Source organism: Clupea harengus, chromosome 15, assembly GCF_900700415.2.
Source record: "Clupea harengus chromosome 15, Ch_v2.0.2, whole genome shotgun sequence".
In the NCBI taxonomy this organism is placed as follows: Eukaryota; Metazoa; Chordata; class Actinopteri; order Clupeiformes; family Clupeidae; genus Clupea; species Clupea harengus.
This window is the reverse complement of record NC_045166.1, coordinates 12,527,913-12,546,791: the sequence shown is the minus strand read 5'-3', so window position 1 is coordinate 12,546,791 and position 18,879 is coordinate 12,527,913. Positions and strand designations below refer to the sequence as shown.

The window sequence follows — 18,879 nt, the reverse complement described above, 5'->3', positions numbered from 1 at the left end:
CACTCTCCATTGACTTATTTCTTTTTATTACATACAGTAAAAAAGCAGACAGATCAGGGAGACAATATGGACAAGACTAGGTGGACAAAATAGGGGTCTGATTGAGAGGAATGACAACATTAAGCACTTCCTGCTCACACTGCAGATTGGCAAGAAGCCACACTGATTACGAATGACAGAAGCAGCCAAACAAACAAACAGAAACAAAACAGGACATTTACAAAATAAAAATAAATAAAAATAAAACATTTGGCTTCTTCACAGCATGGGCATGAAGGCTGACCTCGCACGTCTCCACTGAAAATCTAGACGCAGTCTTTTTTCAAATTAACCACAGGTTTCCCCCCGAGGCCTCAGTTTTTCCATCGAATTTGCTGAAAAAAGAAAAACACGACAAAACATTATGCTATGTGCCAAAACAAACAATTTAACCCTAAGCTTTTAATCGAATAGCAATTTCAAATATCAATTGATTCGCTAGATGTTTTTATCCAAGGTGTATTGTTTTAATACTTACGTTAATCACATAAATGAAATAAACACTGCCTAGATGAGAGGCAACATTATCTAAACACTGCAAAGCAAGTCCTGACCCCTCTCCTCACCAGGTTGTTGAGGAGCTCCTCGATCTGGCGGTCTTCCGGAGACCCTCTCTCCACCTTCCCTCGGTAGGCAATCAGCTGCTGGCGGTCCTTCAGGTCCTTATATGTCTGTGGGAGCAACAACAATTTCATCCATTTCTAATGATTTTTGGCAACAGATGCTCAAGGTAAAGGAGATGTCCACTAATAGAATAGCTCGATGTGTTCTCCTTCTGTGGAGTGGTAAGACAATGCCAATGCCAATTTGTACGCCATGCCAGAGGTGTTTGACAGCACACAAACTCTGCTAACATTGCTCATTTCGCTATTTTGAACAACCGTCGCTTTGAGAGTATGTCTTTCCCATCAAGCCCCACGTAAACATAAGTGTTCACGTTTCTTCAATCAGATTAGGCAAGTTTATTTAGGTAGACCTAATTTAGGCCACCCAATCAAACTGACACCAAATGTTTAAATATTCACACAAACTGCTGTGACCCACTGAAATAAATAAGCAGGCCAAAGAATCTAAAAAAGGTTTCCACTATTTCCACTACTGACACCACACAGTTAATGGCTGTATGTGGTTGTGATTGCTCTATCTTTGGTACTTTGTTTTAATATTGAAAGAGAAACCCTCTGTGTCTGGACTCACGTTGATGATGACGCCGTGACACTTGTACTTCTGAGCGAGGCCGATCTTCAGTTCGGTGTCATCAACCAGACACAGGTATTCTTGAAGGACCTGTGAATAACAGAGACACATGTGTGACAGAGATGAGACCAGAGGTACACACACACACAAACACAAACATTTAGCATGAAATGACGGAGTCTCCTTCCTTTGATTACAGCTTTTTTGCCTGCTTCGTCACGATCATTACAATAAAATTCCTTAATACACAAAATCTTTAATACACTCTGGATCAACTCTCAATAACTATTCCTTGTTTCATAGCAAGCGCTATGTCCCTTCAGGGCATTAGGAGTGTATTTTGTGGTAATGGCATTTATGAATGGTTAGCTTTAACTTCGGAGTAGCTTTAGTAGCGACATTCACATCTGTAATGCAAGAAATTAATGAAGATGATAGTGGAGATTAAGAGAGGCTAGCAGCAGGTGGGGTTAAGTACCTGTACTGGTGCATTGTTCTTGTGTAAGATGTCCACCACTCTGTGAAATCCAATAGGAGACCTTTTCTTGCTGTAGCCTAGCCAATTTTTAGAGTTAAACAAACTGTCAACGTCGAACCACAACTTTAGTTTCGCCCTGGCACCAAGTGCTGTGAGGATATACTGCTTCTCAGAGATCTGAAAGACAACAGAGGACCTGAATTACTTCACAAGACTACTTTCACACTGTGATACTCTTGAACACTCATATACATAGGGGGGAAGAAGTGGGACGGAGTGCCCATTATCCTACTGGGGCAATGAAAAGCAACAACCGCCCTATTTAATATTATATGGAACAATACGAACAAACATACGTGGTGGTGTAAATTATGCAAGAGATTGGTATGTTCACGTTACCCTAAAAGTCTTCCTAATGTTGGCTGGACTGCTGTATGTTCCCTGTGAATGAAGCATAGGATGTAATTACTGTTACAGCATGTCGGGGGTCTCGCCAATGCCCCATATTCAAAGATAGAAATATCACACACACATTTATGCCCACATACAGTATATCAGACAAAGAGAGCTGGGGAGTGAGAGGCCAGCAGGTGCACGAACTCCCCCTAGTGGCAAATCTAGGAAATTGCCTAGAAGGGACAAATGCTTTTAACTGTAAAGAACCATGTGGATTCTGCTTGTATTTATGTAGCTTGACTTACGTCAGATTCTCCGTAGTGGTAAAAACAGGAATAGTACAATGTGGTGATGATGGGCATGTTCAAAATGGAGGCTTTTCTGGGGTACTTCTTAAATATCTCGGCATCTGCCCTTTTGTCATTTGCCTGCAGGAAAAAAGCAATCAATTCAAACATTGCATGTATGAAGCATCAAATCATATCACCATTATTGGTGACCACTTCAAGTAATTTCTAAAGATGTGTGAAGCACTGCCATGAATTTCCAGCCAAGCCAGTCCTACATGACTACACTCTGAGCCTCCTTTTTCATGATCAGAAAAAAACCTTTTTGAAAAGAAACTATGGTGTGGCATTAACAACAGACCATATCTTACCTCTATAATGATCTGCCTCTCCAGGAGAGTGTAGTGGTCTTGTACATGAGTGGAGTCATCGGGAGAGAAAGGAAGGCTGAACATGGAGGGGATGAAGGGAGTTAGAAGGGAGAGGAAGTAGGCTAGGCTGTCACACTACCAGTAGAGGAGATAAGACCACACTAGGGGAAAATCTCCAACATTGTGAAAATTCATTAACTTTTCAGATGCAGGGGGGCACTGTGGCGCAAACAGTAGCCCCGACCACATTCGGGCTTGACGCCCATGGAGGACACGGTTTCGAATCCGGCCCGATGTCATTTCTCCAGTCCACTCCCCACCTCTTCTCCCTCTCATTTCCTGTCCCACTCTTCACTAATCTATCAATTAAAAGCCCAAAAACAAATCTTAAAAAAAAAAAAAAAAGGTATCAAGACACAGTTGTCTTTAAGCTACACATAAATCAGTACTGGTTTATACTGATCATTTAAAGGTTATCCAGTAGAGTAGCCACAAAAGCATCATAAGATGGCATATTCTCAGTATCCTTACCTAAGGCAGTTTTTCAGGAAGTCTTTCCTTCGGTTCTCATCTTTGATGTTGAGGTGCTCCTTGTATTGCATAAGCTGTAAACAAGAACAGGAAGTGAAACTACAACACAAATCCATAAAAGTAGAAGTAACAACCACAATGTTCTGACACCCTGACGTGGGGACAGTGTGTTAAAATCGAAATTGAATTACATAACTGTAATGGTCACGAAAGTGTGATACAACTGGTCAAAACTTACAGCCATGTCCTCTGTCCTGCCAAGGGACCTTGAGGAAGATCAGACACAAAATTGGGACATTTGTTTTGTATGGTACATTAACACTGAATATTTTCACATTCACCTATTAAATGTCTGATATTAATAAGACCAAGAAAATATTTACATATCTGGGGTATAATGAAATGTAAATGCATCAAAACAAATAAAGAACATCTATGCACAACACATGTTCATTATTTATTGATATGTTGTAAAGCAACATGGCAATGCAATTACTTACTTGAGCAGCTCCACCAGCAGTCTCTGCTCGCCCATCTCTTTCAGGTAGTGCACATAGTGCCTCAATGCTACCTCCCTCTCTGCTAACTCATGGAAGAGAATCTCTGTAAAGGTAGCAGCAAAACTACCAGTTACTCACAACTCTCCAGGATTCAGCTCTGTACCTACACAGAACATCAGGGAAGAGCAATATGGATGTGTGCGAAAACTGAAAAAGTGTGCAAACCAAACATAACAAGCTTCAAATAACTCTGTTCTGTCGTGGTAGTAATTGCATTACACCCGATAAAGACCATTCAGAGGCAAAGTTAACTTCATTGTGTCTTTACTTGACTTGCATGCAACACAGTATACATTCATTACCCCTGATAAAATGCCTTTTACTACGGGTGCCAGGTAGGAACATAATACAATGACACATGAAAAACTCACCTTTACTTAATGATCTTTTCAAGTATATTAAGACCTGCAAAAGCAAATACATTACATGAGGAAACACAAATCCGAACGATATCGTCCTCAAATTGATTTTTGATATAACGGTATAAATGAGCGGAGTAACGTACAGCTGTTATGACGTTGCCATCATGGGCGCTCACTGCCTGATCCAGCAGCAGCATTTTATCCTGGAGGGAGCGGAATCTCTCCAGCGAGTACACCTACGAGACAGAATTAACACGCATCAGAATATATACAGTCTGATATTTCTGTGTCCATTCTGTATACATCTACCTTCTCTGTGTGTGTCACACACCTTGGTGTTTCAGGATTTAGAAACAGCAACTTTTAAAATGAAGTCACGACTTTGTAACCTTTCACAAGAGTAGAGTTGGTGATATGACAACTTATTCAAGAAATTAAAATACTTTCTTATTATCATTGAAAAGTCAAATTTACACAGGAAGTAATTTAATTATCTTATTACATCAATGAACCAATTACAACAGATCTAAATTACCCCTAAGACCTGGTGTGCTTTACACAGAGAACTTCTCTGTTCGGACAGAGCCTTACCTTCCCTCGCTGCATCCTCCGCACCGTTTCCTCAGGGTTCCAGTCACTGACATAGTCCTGTAAGTACAATAAAGCAATCATTCTTACATAGGTCAATCAACGAGCAGACTGCATTTAGGAATGGACATATGAAGATGTTGGACCAAGATGTTAGCAAACATCAGTCTGGATATTCAGGACCCAAAGAATGGAGATATTCCATCTTTTTGACATTTGGACGTACAACTTAATGCACCTTAAGATTCAAAGGCCTCAGTGCAGTGTTCTGTCTTAAGTGGGAGACGTGAACATGGATTAGATTTCTTCATTATGGAATCCCTTTGTTTTTTTCTTTCTCATCACATCAGACTTTTTTCCCTTTTTTTAACTAGTAAAATATGTTTCTATTTTTCACAAACAAAAACAAAAAAACAGCATGCTAGATTACGGACTGTATGTGGTCATTTGGGTAGATGTAAACTTTCTCCACAAAAAGCAGCATTAGGGAAAGGTTTGGTAGACTCAAAAGAATGCGAATTACTGTTCTATCTATCGACATGTCATCCGATGGCAAAGTTCTTATGTGGCATGCAAGACTGTCCCATTGTTTCTCAACCCACAAATTACTCTGAGTGAAAGGGATAGAGTAAAAAGCTAATTTGCAAATAAAGAGTACACTTCCAGGATATAATTTTGTATTGACATTATGACTAAGCATTTTGACAGTCTTGGTTAGAAACCATGACAAAAACCTTGCATTTTGGTGGCACTGACATATTCATAGATGTAATTATTTACTTCTGAGACATAACCTAAGCATTTTGAGTGAGTTATGTTATATAATCTATTGTGTGGTGCTGTTTGTACAAATTGTTTCGAGAAATGCACTTACTGAAAATGCTAAGGATGATTCAAGAGATGTACCAAAGCAACTGAGAGAAATTGTAATACTCAGATGTGTGAAGTTTACTGACATTGAAAATTAATGGACAAAAAACAGTCCATACTCATTAAACTGTACATTGTGTAAAATATAAACATATTATACTCAACAACACATAGACAGTATCATCAACTCTTATTGATGATCTGTGTCGAGGATAACTCATTGATGATCTGTGGCTTTTCCACCTACCTTATACTCTGCCTTGGGCTTCCGTAACTCTGGGGCATAGACCCTTGTAGAGGTCTCAGAGATAGCTAAGACATAACAAGACATATGTCATGTTTTCGTTCTTATTTTCAAAGTTTCAAATGTCAAAATACTGTGCAAATACATAGGAACGACTTCATAAGGACAAGAGGATGTAGAACTCACATTCTGAGAATGATGGGAATCCCCCAGTTCTGCTCTTTACTGAAAAAAAGATGCACCAAGGATTAATAACAGAGGACAACTACTTACAACAGTACCAAATAAACAAACAAATAAATGAATAAATAAATAAGCACCCTGTAACAGATTTCCCTAAGTAGAGCAAATGACGACATGCACTATTGCACTTCACCAATACAAAGCTAACTTTGAATACAGGCAGGACTTTCACTGAAAGGAAAATACATTTAAAATCTCCCTGATCTCCAGGTTGAGGAAATCACTCCATGTACTGTACATTCTGAAAGACAAATTAAGAGAAATGTATAAGGGCCTCCTTGGCACAGACAGCCCCATACTACCTTTGAATAACGAGCTCAAGGAGTAGCTAGATCCCTGTTTTGGCAGCGAAGGGGCTGTGTCGATCTTCGGGAATCCCTGATCCCGTGCCTCCCCCGTTGAACGGATGCTTGACGCTGTCTCTTTGACGGACCATGATATGCCTGGAAGCCATACACATGCAAAGAAACCCATGAACCCCTGAACTGTTTGATGCAAGGGTTGTTGAACCTGGCTCAAGCGACGAAATGTGTTCCATCTTTTAGGCCTCCCTTGCTCTGCCCTATTGGTTTTAACTTGTATTGTAAAACCACTAATGGGATGAATCATTCAGGCATTTACAACAAACATACAAAAATATGTGTTACTACTTACAGCCAACACATGTGTTACATGTAGTGCAAAAAATCGTCAAATATCCAAAAGTCCATGGAAATCAAACAGAAGAGGGAATTTATAAATGTTGAGAACTCACAAATGGTGACTTACTTCCAATAGGTTCTCCACTCCAGCTGACTTTCTCTACATCATCATCGTCGTCGTCCTCCTCATCTACCAGGCCACGAATGCTGTTCACAGCCTTTTTGGATTCCTTTAACTACGAGAATGGAGAAGCTCTACTTATCACACGATAAATAGCATAAATTCAACTATCCATATGAATGAAGAAGCATTGGCGATAATATGTGGCTGTTTGTATAACGTGATATTTACCAGGTATTCCTGGTTCCACAACTCCACAATAAAGTTACAGCGCAGTACGCAACATATCCACACCCTATCTCAAAGAAATGTCATTTAACGTTACACTACAGCGTCTTTACCTTGTTAAAATCGTCATCCTCGTCATCAAATGTAAATGCTTTGAATTTCGAACTGTTCCAGTACTCGTCCTCATCTGGTTTGCCTCTGTTCATCTGCAACAACACGATGTGGTAAACTCAGAATTAATGGACAGTGGTTAACAGGAAGATAGTGACAGCTGCTGGTACAAAACATTGACATGCTTTCATATTTTACCAATGACATTCATTCCATTCAAACGACAGACTAATTTCGGGTCATGTAATTAACTGACAACCCAATTGTAACTTAATAATGTTGACATTTTTAAGCTGTTAGGACTGCTAACCTGCTCGTCTGGAAACAGCTAACTTCACTATGCTAACGTTAGCACCTGGGACTCATCACTATCAACCAAGCCGATAAGTTGTTGAATTCTCCAAAACGTCAAGGACAGATTCAATGAGCAATCGGTATTATAAACAACTGCCAACTGCAACGAAATAGAAGTACAGGCTCAAACATCATATTTACAAGCAATCTGGTTACCTTTCGAAATCCTTTACGATGTCAGAGACCACTCCTACAAAACATAGCTGCCAAAGTGTTGCTGGGAAATATAGTCGACTATTCACAACTAACACGTTATAAAGGACACCATTGGTACGAGAAAAAAACTACAATTTCCAAAAAACCCTACAAACGCAAATGAACGAATATGCGCACGGATAAAAGTCTTCAAACATCCGATACATAGCGATAATAATTATCCTTGATCTAAGGAACATGAATCAGAATACTAGTTAGGCAAGACTGATCTAAGGCTACTTCAAACACATAATTTGAATGTGTTTTAAAACAACTTACAACATTCAAGTGTGACCTGATAAGTGTCATATTGCAAAAAGCAAAACTACTATAGGCTATTTTGTTATTTCTTTCACGAAACAATTTTGACTGGGTAACAGTACGCTAATATGGAAGCTAAATCTTTCCACGAGGTTAGCATTTCAATGCGTTAATAACAAAATGGTAAAAGTGATTATTAATAGTCCTCAAGCGATAATAAAAAATAATAATAAACTTTATTTGTATAGCACCTTTCATACGAAGCAATGCAGCTCAAAGTGCTTAACAGCAAATAAATAACATACACAGTGATCCACATAAAAATAGACATCAAATAAATATAAAACATAAAATCAGGGATAGAGTGCATAACGAATTTAAGATAAAACTGCAGAGATATAGTTAATCTAACCCCTTAATATCACGTTATATCACGATGAAGTTCAAAGTTAAACACATTTAATATATATATAGTGCGAAGTCGTAGCTAGTTAAAGGCTAAGGTGAAGGCTAAGATTTTTAAAAGTTTAGCGAGCTGGCTTCCCTTTTTACGGCTGTTGGTGGGAACCTCCAATAAACCAGCATAAGGCAAGTATTTGACAAGGGAGTTTGCAATGTAACTGGTCGTAGCCCATTAAGGGCTTTGTATATAAGGAGAAGGACCTTAAAATCAATTCTAAATGTTAATGGAAGCCAGTGTAGAGCAGCTAAAACTGGATGTTAGTTTGAAATACACCGCACATTGCAAACTACTCTTACTGTTCCAATTTTATTTCCAGACAAATTAATATATTTTGGGCATTTTTTTCTTCTCTTCTAACATCACAAATGGAACAATATAATTTGCAGGGATTCAAAGATGTGTTTTATTACGCTGAAGAACGGGCAACTTTTGATTTAGACAACTTTTTTATATTCATTACTAACTGTATAAACAGCTGCCGACTTTTTTGTAAGCATTTAGGAATGGACGTATGAAGAGGTTGGACCAAAGACCCACGAACACCTGAGATTTCTAGCAAACATCGGTCAAATTCATGAGCCAAAGAATGGAGATATTCCATATTTTTGGCCATTTGGACTTGCACTTAACACTTACGTATTTGGACGTACAACTTACTGCACCTTCAGGCCTCAGTGCATCTTCGTTTTAGAGGGGAGACGTGAACATGGATTGGATTTCTTCATTATGGAATTCCTTTGTTTTGTCCCCTGCTGCCAACTCAGAGACAGCCAAGACCAATGCTGACTATTCACCGCGAGGTCAACCGCAGTCCCAACAAAATGGCATGTCTCCCTCCCCTGGTGGACATGCAAAGGAACACCATTCAGGCCACAGGCACTGTCCGCAACTGCCACCGCTTCCACGTAACCCGACCCAACTCAGCACCGACCGTCCTGAGACTCCCGATGAGGACCCCCAAACAGTGGCGGCTCCTGAAGAAATTCTCAGGGGGGGGCAATTTTTTTGATAATGATTAAGGCGACCCATTCAGTAGGTACATTAAGTTAGCTGATTAACTCGTACAGCAATACCTTTTTGTCCACTATTGGCAGCACACAACAGTAATATGTCCCCTCTTGCTACATAGCTAGAGTAGCAAGTTACAGGTGGAAAGCTATGGAAGAAAATTGCATCCAGGAGCCTTCATAAGCAAACATGATGTGGCTCCACATTAAATTATCCCACTTTTTCATTATCCACGTGTCTCAAATGTTGTATGATGTAACATAGCTTAACAGGACACATGATATGTCCAGTAACAACATAAAGAAGGAGTAACATAAGTCAAAACCAACAATATTTATTGACTGATCTTGAAAGTATTGGCTTACAAAAGCAAAATAAGTCATCACATAACAAATTATCCAGGGTTAGTGCAAGAAGCGAACTGTGAAACACACTGTGAAACCTATGAAAAGTGACAGTGGTATATGAAATACAGACCGCGTTAGCCACTTCACGACCGCGATTTTCTTTCGTTCAAATTCTTGGATGTAGGATTTCCCTCCCTTTGTAGAAACCTGTTGAATCGATACATTTGGTCTAGGAAGTCCTAATTGTTTTGTTGTCAATGTATCTTCATTAGTACGCCGACTAAAAAGGAGTTTCTGTCAAAGAGCGAATCCAGTTATTGCACTGAACAGGGGCCATCTTGACAGAATATGCCTCTGTCGAGCTGTATGACGTTCGTATAGGCTTTTACGTCCATTACTTATGACACGACATGGAGCGGCAAGCCCTCCCGGAAGCCATAGAGAATGCATTGAGAGCTCTGTTTTGTGAAAAAAATGGATTTAACATGGGAGTCAATGGGAGAGGTCTGGGGCGATTTTCATTTCGCCCCAAATCGCCCCAGAAGGGGCGGGGCCATTTGAAGCACGACTTTAGGCTGACTGAATGACTGTTACCTGATTCGACAATGACATACAGAGGCAGATCAGACTGTCTAGTGGTAGAATCCGACAGAAAAAAAATGATTACATTTAAATTTACATGTCGTCATTTACGCGACTTACAAGGAGATTGCGTTTATACATCAGGAGGTTTTTTTTTTTTTCCCCTTCCTTTTCCCCTAGGCAGTGCGTCGCCCCAATCGCCCTTATGGACAAGCCGCCCCGGCCCCCAAATAATAAACTGACCAACATCCCACATTTTTTTGTAGACATCAGAGCCTAGCTGAGTGATAAGCCTCCTACTGGTAAGCCAAACCAAGACAGGATGCTACCACGGCGAGAGACGACCCTTCTGCCCCGAGCTGGTTGTCCTTGACAACAATCCGCTCAAGAGAGGGCCAAATCAGATGCCAGTGGTCCAACAATCAGTCAGGCGTTCACCTCTGGCTGCCCAGGAAGGGTCCACCAGGTGCCCCCTGCTGCCAACTCTGGGACAGCCAAGACCAGTGGTGACTATTTGTCGCAAGGTCAACCGCTGTCCCAGCAAAATGGCACGTCTCCCTCCCCTGGTGGACATGTCAAACCGCAAGCTGCCCCCGCTTCCACATACCCTGACCCAACTCAGCACCGACTGTCCTGTGACTCCTGCTGAGGACCCCCAAATAATAAGCTGACCAACATCCCAATTTTTTTTGTAGACATCAGAACCTAGCTGAGAAATGAATGGTGATAAGCCTCCTACGGGTAAGCCAAACCAAGACCGGATGCTACCACGGTGAGAGAGACAACCCTTCTGCCCCGAGCTGGTTCTCCTTGACAACAATCCACTGAAGAGAGGGCCAAATCAGATGCCAGTGGTCCAACAATCAGTCAGGCGTTCACCTCTGGCTGCCCAGGAAGGGTCCACCAGGTGCCCCCTGCTGCCAACTCTGGGACAGCCCAGACCAGTGGTGGCTATTTGCCGCAAGGTCAACCGCTGTCCCAGCAAAATGACATGTCTCCCTCCCCTTGTGGACATGCCAAAGTACACTATTCGGGCTCAATTTTTTTAGGACGAAGCTGGACTGCGTAATTGAACCAAAGATATCGCCAAAGATGCACATTAGCCAATAGTGTTCTCCTCTGGGCGGCGATAGTGTGAAGGTTGATTTAGAGCTCGCTAGACCCAAAACTGTTTTGGCGGAAATGTGGAAACGGAAGAAAATTCCAAGATGCTTATAAGTTGACTACGGATGTTGAAGATTTGAATGTCTCTCGGAGTAAAATTATAGTGCTTGTGCAGACATACTCTCATCACGACAGAACTGTGATGCTTTACATAGACCAGCCTCGAGACTGACCAGTACAGTCCTCAACTAATAAGCCGCAGAAGAACAAAATGTTCTAGTCCTGGGGATAACTAACGAGTTGGACATAACAGAACCGGAGACCCCTGACACCTTGTATGCCCGTCGCCAGATGCTTGGCTAATGAACCATCCTACCAAGATCTCCAGGCAAACGTGATCACAGCCAACAAGACCCGCATAAAATCGGTGCAATGACATGAGGCTCAGAAATGGAACGGTTGCCACTATGATAATTTTCTTCATGTCTTTCCTTACCCTATCTTGCTATACATCGTGGCAGAATGGCAAAGGTTCCCGCGATGAAACAGTCATGCTGGCATATCATTGACGTAGCGACGAGCACGAGCAGAGAACGAGCTTCTAGCAAAGGTCTTGGAAAAGGTTGTCATTCTCCAGCTACGTGACCATCTCCACTCCCACCAGCTTTATGAATCCTTCCAGTCCGGTTTCAGACCTTCCCATAGTACTGAAACTGCTCTGATGAGGGATGTCAATGACCTAACAGCACGAACACAAGCGTAATTCTAAATCCCATTAATTTCTGTTGGGAGGCAATCTATTGTGACGTAGACCAGCGTTTTGGGCGTAGCAAGCGTAAAAAGTTGGGGAAAGTTTAATACTATGCAAATGAGGAGCGTTTTTCCCCGGCAGCGGCCAATCAGATTGTTTGGTGTTGTCTCTGACGGTTTGAAAAGTGCAGGACTATGGCATAGTTTGATCGTTTAATTTGCTTAAAAGAAAGGCTTGAATGGCCTTATTGTTGTTCCTGGTATGTTAGATATTTAAAGTGGCATTATGTAGGAATTGCCAATCGCTAACGAGATGCTAGCGGCTAAACCTAGCGAAACCTCTTGAAATTTGCTTACTTTGACACTATGACAAACTAGTGAGTCAACAACTTTCCTAACACAGTCAAACATCAAGCAAGTGCAACACAAGACAAAGCAAGACGGCAAATAAGCTACTTACTAGTTCGGCAGACAGTAGTAACCGGGTGGCTTCAGGCAAAGCTACATAACGCAGTAATATGCCAACGGACCCTGGTATGGCAATGGAACGGAGGCGATTCTCCATATTAAATGTCATTGTAGCGCCCCAATTTTTTTTAAGCTGTTATTTTAAGGTAAAATGGCTAATCCTAACCCTGAAATCCAAATTCCTACATAATGCCACTTTAATCCTGGGCTTACTTTAACAGAATGACAGTGTTGAAATAAAGACAAGTGACTAGATAGCCTACTAGCTGGCTAGACTGCTTACTAGTCCAGTCTGTTATGCTATTTCCACACGCTGGGCCACGCCCACTCAAAGCGATGGAAGCGTATCGTTACGCTGGCATGTGGTCGTACTGTAAGGTCGTCAGACTCTGGTTCCCCCAGTTTGCTAATCTTGCTGGATTTAAGTGCTGCTTTTGACACGATGGACCATAGCGTCCTGTATCGGCGCCTCAAAGAGGTGGGAATTACATGCACTGCCCTGGACTTCTTTCATTCCTACCTCACAAGACGGCAGAAAAATGTTGCCCTTGGCAATCTAACCTCCAGCATTAGATGCTTTACCTACGGTGTCCCCCAGGGGTCAGTCCTGGGGCCCCTGCTCTTCTTAATTTACATGCTGCCCCTGGGAAAAATACTTCAGAGCCATAACATCCAATTCCACTCATATGCTGATGATACGCAAATCTACCTCCGAACTACACCTGACAAACACCTTGCACTATCCCGGACTCCCAAATGCCTGGATGACATCCAGCACTGGATGAGCAACAACTCCCTACAGCTAAATCAGAAGACATTCTTATTGACGACCCCCATCAAACAAAAAAGGCCGATATCACCCACATCACCATCAATGGTCACCCCACTCCTCTCTCCTCACTTGTCACAAACCTGGGTGTCAAGCTGGACTCATCATTGTCCTTTGATTCGCACATTAAATCTGTCTGCCAAACATCATTCTACCACCTGAGAAACATCTCAAGGCTAAGACCCTCTCTACCCAAACATGTTGCAGAAAAGTTAGTGCACGCATTCATCAACTCTCTGCCCTAGACTACAATATATCAGGAAACTGATGCAGGGCACCCAGGGCCACCTCCACTAGCAAGCCTGAGGAGATCCGGAACTGTAGAAGGGCAGGAAAGAGCAACAGGAGGCCCCCTCTCCTGCCACCCGAGCAGTTTAATTGCAAAGAGCTGGCCAGCCGAGTGTCCCAGTCCCCACCCAATCACTGTCGCTATACAGCCGCCCACCAAGACGGGAAAATATCAAAGGTCATGCCATGGTTCCAGAGCAAGAATTGTGCCGCTTAAAGGCCGCTTTGCCAACACTAAAAATGCGTGAAGTTGTATCACATCCTGTGAAGGCGTGAATAAACAGCAACTGGGAACACAAGTCCCTATCCAGGACTTGTTTCATCTCACTGATGTTGTACACTTTAGTAGCTTTGGACTTGTCTGAACGAAAATAGAGGCCTCTATTTTTCGTCCCAGCATAGTAGAGGAGAAGAATGAGTAAGTCTGTATCCTCCCCTATCAAGGTTGTGGGCTGATGTTCTGAGGCCTTGATTGCAGCTTTGACAATGTCCACGTCTGCGTCACCTGATGCATTGATAACAGAGCAGCCCTTCTTCTCCAGCTCCTCGGTCATAAGATTGATAAGTCCTTGTTTGTTGCAAGATCTGGTAAGGAAATAATCCTTTCTTCCCACAAACTCAGTCTCTGCATTGAAGTTAACAATAGGGTGAGTGTTTTCACCACGTCTCTGATGCGTATTGTCTTTGATGGATGGACCTTCTCTATAACCATCAAAAACGACTGTTGCTTTACCATAAAGGCGTATGGTAAAGTCTGCATATGACTGTGCAATGGCACCGTAACTGTCACCCTTTTTCCATGCCAAGCGGTGAACCAGGGAACCACCATCAAGGACATAATGCTCAGTTGGTGGGATGGAATCCAGGACCGTTTTGTTAGATTTCTTGCTTGAGAACTCAATGACTGCCTGCGCTAGTTGGGGCTTGTTGGCTTTAAGGAAGATTTCCTTGCCTTCGAACAGGGCTGCAGGAAATGAGCAGAGCTCATAGCCCATTACATCTTCCAGTGAAAACTGCCCAGTTTTCGACATGATCAGGAACCGTTGGAACAGCAAAGCAGGATCAATGGTTCGGTCTTGGGCAACTTTGACGGTGGAGTCATCTGCAAGGGTTTTTGCCCGGTCTTTCCGTTTAAAGGATATTCCAAAAACAGGTTTTCCAATCATATTTTCAATGATCTCATTGCCAACAGTCTCAAACTCATGCATGCCTCTTTGGCAACAACACCAGTTACAATGTTTCTCAGAGATGGGTCTGGAGAGAATGGTGTGCAAGTGCTAAGCTTTTCCTTGATATTTTCTAGATCAGAATGATCTCTTTTCATCCTTGCTTCTGCGGATTCTCGGTGCTGCTCGCTGGTCGTGTAGGTAAGGTCATTGAATTCCTGCATGGCGTTGTTGTATTCAGATGTGATGGGTGTAGACATGGTCCACAATGCTTGCATTTCTTCAGTCATTCCACTTCCATGGATCAAGCCTTCACTGCTTTTCAAGGATCGCATCAATGTCTGCTCGATGACAAGGTCAGAGCTAAGGCCTGCCCAGTACTGGTTGCTGCGGCGGATCACATGGAAACCCCTGGAAAACTTGTCATGTACATCAGGGTGTCTAGTGTCAAGTTGGCACATTTCTTGGAGGTAGAAATATGCTGATTTCAGGTAGTTGTAGTGCCCAGTGGCAGCAAATATTGGCAGACAGTCCAACATTGTGCGCAAGTGCATCTTCCAAGATCCTGTACGATCTGCTTTGATCAGAGCTCGGGCTGTCTGCAGCATCTTCTGATAGTTTACCCACAGCCGGCTGGTTTTTGACCTTGTGCTAAGGTCTGACCTCTTCGTGTCCACCTTTTCCTTGATTTTGTTCAGCATATCTGATGCTGCAGCACTCTCCAAAGTTGTTTCTTTCGTTACTGTTGACTGATCATCTCAATATCAATGTTTTCCATCGAACCGTGGGACAAACATCGTGATACAAAACCAAATTGTGAGTTTGGTGTACCGTTACAGTTCAAGTTTTCAAGTTCAAGTATTTATTTGTCAGATGCACAGAAAAACAGAGTCAGACTGGGCACTGAAATTCTTAGGACAAGACACCGTACAACAAACTACCATAGCATAACATAAATAACATAACATAACATATAAGTACTATAGAACATAGATTACACATATAATAAACATATAATAAATCAATCTACAAAATAAATATACAATACAATCTGCTAAACATATACTAACCTAATATACCTATACTAACCTAAAGACAAATCAAATGTGCCTGGTTTCAGGTAGTGCAATATTACTGATAGTGCAAACAGTGCAAAAATGTAACGTGTAAAGTGGCGAGACTGTATCACTATCCATTTAAAAGCCTGATGGCCCTTGGAAAGAAACTGCTCTCCAATCTACGGGTGCGAGATCGAATACTTCGGTAACGCCTACCAGAAGGCAAAGGGGAAAAAAGTCTAAAGGATGGATGGTAGCAGTCTTTAAGGATCCTGCCAGCTTTTCTGATGCATTGTGTGTGGAAGATGTCCTGCAGGGCTGGGAGCTCCCTGCCTATGATGAATTCCGCAGACCTGACCACACTACGTAAGACCTTACGGTCCTTGGCTGTGCAGCTCCCGTACCATACTGTGATGCAACCAGTCAGGATGCTCTCTATAGTACACCTGTAAAAGTTAGTGAGGATGACTGATTCCATACCAAACTTCTTCAGTCTCCTCAGGAAGAAGAGGCGTTTCCGGGCCGCTTTCACCACCTTGTCCGTGTGAACAGACCAGGTGAGATCACTGCTGATGTTCACCCCGAGGAACCTGAAGCAACTGATCTTTTCCACTACGGATCTGTTGATGTATAGGGGTGCATGCTCTTCCTCCTGCCGTCTCCTATAGTCCACAATCATCTCTTTTGTTTTGCTGATGTTAAGAGAGAGACAGCCCTACAGTAATAGCCCTACAGCCCTAGTAATCTCATAAAATCATGTATTCCATGAGTATATAATTATGCCAGTGCAATTTAGACAAGTCCAATGAATTCATAGACCCAGAAAACATGGGGTTAGACACCAAGATTACTTGGCTAGGTAAAAAAAATGAAGGAGTTAGGATATTTTAAGGACTTCCTGCCCATCTTGGACGCCATCTTGAAAATTACAGCTTTTTAGTGGTCAAACTTTGGTAAACTTTTAGTATGTTACTAAGGACACCTAATACTACAAGAAATAGCTGAGAAACCTTTTGTTAGAATTTTTTTTTCTATCTACAGTACGTCAGTGTTTTCAAAACTTTTAACAGTCCCATACCGCTAGGCGCTAGGGTGTGCTATAGCTCCCCCTGGATTAGCCATAGCACCCCCAAGAAAATAATGGTTTATTTATTATTGTTATTTAATTTCATTTTGCGATATTTATTGTGTGATAATAATATTTCACTCACAAAAGAAAATAATAACAGATTGAAATGAACCGATTGTTTTAGACCCAGAGCAACCATTCTGTAATAACCTTTGACCCAATTTTCACGTCCCACGCGTGAACGTTGACATTCCCGGACGGTTGAAGGAGAAAGCGAGCTAGTGCGCGGTAGTTTCAAGTTACCATCAACAATGCATCGGTTTTTGCTACCTAAATGTCCACATTTGGAAGAATCATTGAGAAACGAGAGTAACGTAGAAGAAGAAATGCCAGGGGTATCTGATGTGGATTTTGAAGAAGAGGAATGTCGTGGTAAAGGAGGTCAACCCTCCACCACTACTGAGGGTGCTAACCATGGTGCTAGCAGCATTGGTGACATAAGCATGAACGCCCAGGTTGGTCCGAGAAGACGAATACTCCAGAAATATCCAACTCTCATGTTTGGAGTCCAACAAAGGTTCTATGTGATTATTGATGATCGTGAAGTTGAATAATATATACTTTTTTAACGCATTTCTGACTCTTTTAGTTAATTATATCTGCTATTCTAATTTGCCCTCTTTAGTTTAAAATGATATGAACTATTTGTGTTTAGATTAAGTGTAGTTTAATTTGGCTCTGTCTGACATGGTAGTGGTGACCTGGTGGTCACCTGGCGCCCAACTTTAACCCCCATTGAAGTAAGTGAAATATTTGGGATTGCGGAATCTATAACATGCTGCATGCATTTAAATGAACGCGGCTATGTGCGCATCCGTCAGAAGAAGCCTAATGATAATAATACAATCGACTTGTATATCGCTTTTCACAGACCCCAAAGACGCTTTTGAGAGCAAATATGTAAACAGATGACAGACGATATGGTGGGGAGGTGTTGTAGTAGAGAACCATGTGACACATAGGCCATCACCCTCATTTCATAGCACCCTCAGTAAAACGCTGAACTCCCCCATAGCAACTGCAGAAAACAATCTCTGGCGCCACTGTCATGCCAAATAGTGTCTGACTGCCAAATAACGTCCAGGTGACGTCATATTGGCTTTCGAACGACTCTTGAGTGTCCGTTGCTATACCAACGTTAGCATTAAGTAACCAGGACACTTTTTGGCATGAGTCAGACGCTCAAGTGTCGTTTGAAAGCCATCAGTGTTATTTATATTTCTTACATTCCTCTCTCGCGGGCAGTACAGCTACTTTTTAGTCGCTTAATATTGTGCCTAAACTACATTTTTCCTGGTAAATGCGTACGCGTACCCCAGTTTGGGAACAGATGCTGTACGTCAACATTCGCAGTCAATACCGGTACTTTTTAGTCACTAAAAACTACTTTTCCCCCGGTAAATAAAGTGTTCCATTTTAGCCGTTTACATCATCATTTGCGAATCAATTGAAATTCGTTTTATAAAAAGAAGAAAATGGAGAAGGAAAAAATAGTGATATACGGTGCTTGTTCATCTACCTTTTTAGCAAGCCAGCCAGTTATTTTTGCTAACATCTTAAATAATTTAAGATCTACCATTATTTGTTGATATAGACCTATTTAGAAAGAC

The 18,879-nt window shown here is 41.8% G+C and overlaps 1 protein-coding gene across 2 annotated transcripts; it reads right to left on the bottom strand.

Moving 5' to 3' along the window:
* Positions 1 to 9: 9 nt before the first annotated feature.
* On the bottom strand, positions 10 to 7,864 carry vipas39 (VPS33B interacting protein, apical-basolateral polarity regulator, spe-39 homolog). Of its 2 annotated transcripts, none has more exons than XM_012824706.3 (19): positions 7,778 to 7,864; positions 7,270 to 7,362; positions 6,935 to 7,043; positions 6,469 to 6,609; positions 6,110 to 6,148; positions 5,927 to 5,991; positions 4,813 to 4,869; positions 4,365 to 4,457; positions 4,231 to 4,264; positions 3,800 to 3,902; positions 3,538 to 3,565; positions 3,300 to 3,373; positions 2,769 to 2,844; positions 2,416 to 2,538; positions 2,114 to 2,155; positions 1,715 to 1,891; positions 1,237 to 1,326; positions 606 to 710; positions 10 to 374 (listed from the first exon to the last, which is right to left on the bottom strand). In XM_012824706.3, exons 2-19 carry the CDS (start codon positions 7,360 to 7,362, stop codon positions 354 to 356), a joined length of 1,470 nt encoding a protein of 489 aa, XP_012680160.1. In that variant the 5' UTR covers positions 7,778 to 7,864; the 3' UTR covers positions 10 to 353. The 2 variants fall into 2 exon arrangements, with proteins under 2 accessions (XP_012680160.1, XP_031437878.1); XM_031582018.2 differs by lacking the exon at positions 7,778 to 7,864 and adding an exon at positions 7,578 to 7,764.
* Positions 7,865 to 18,879: the final 11,015 nt, after the last annotated feature.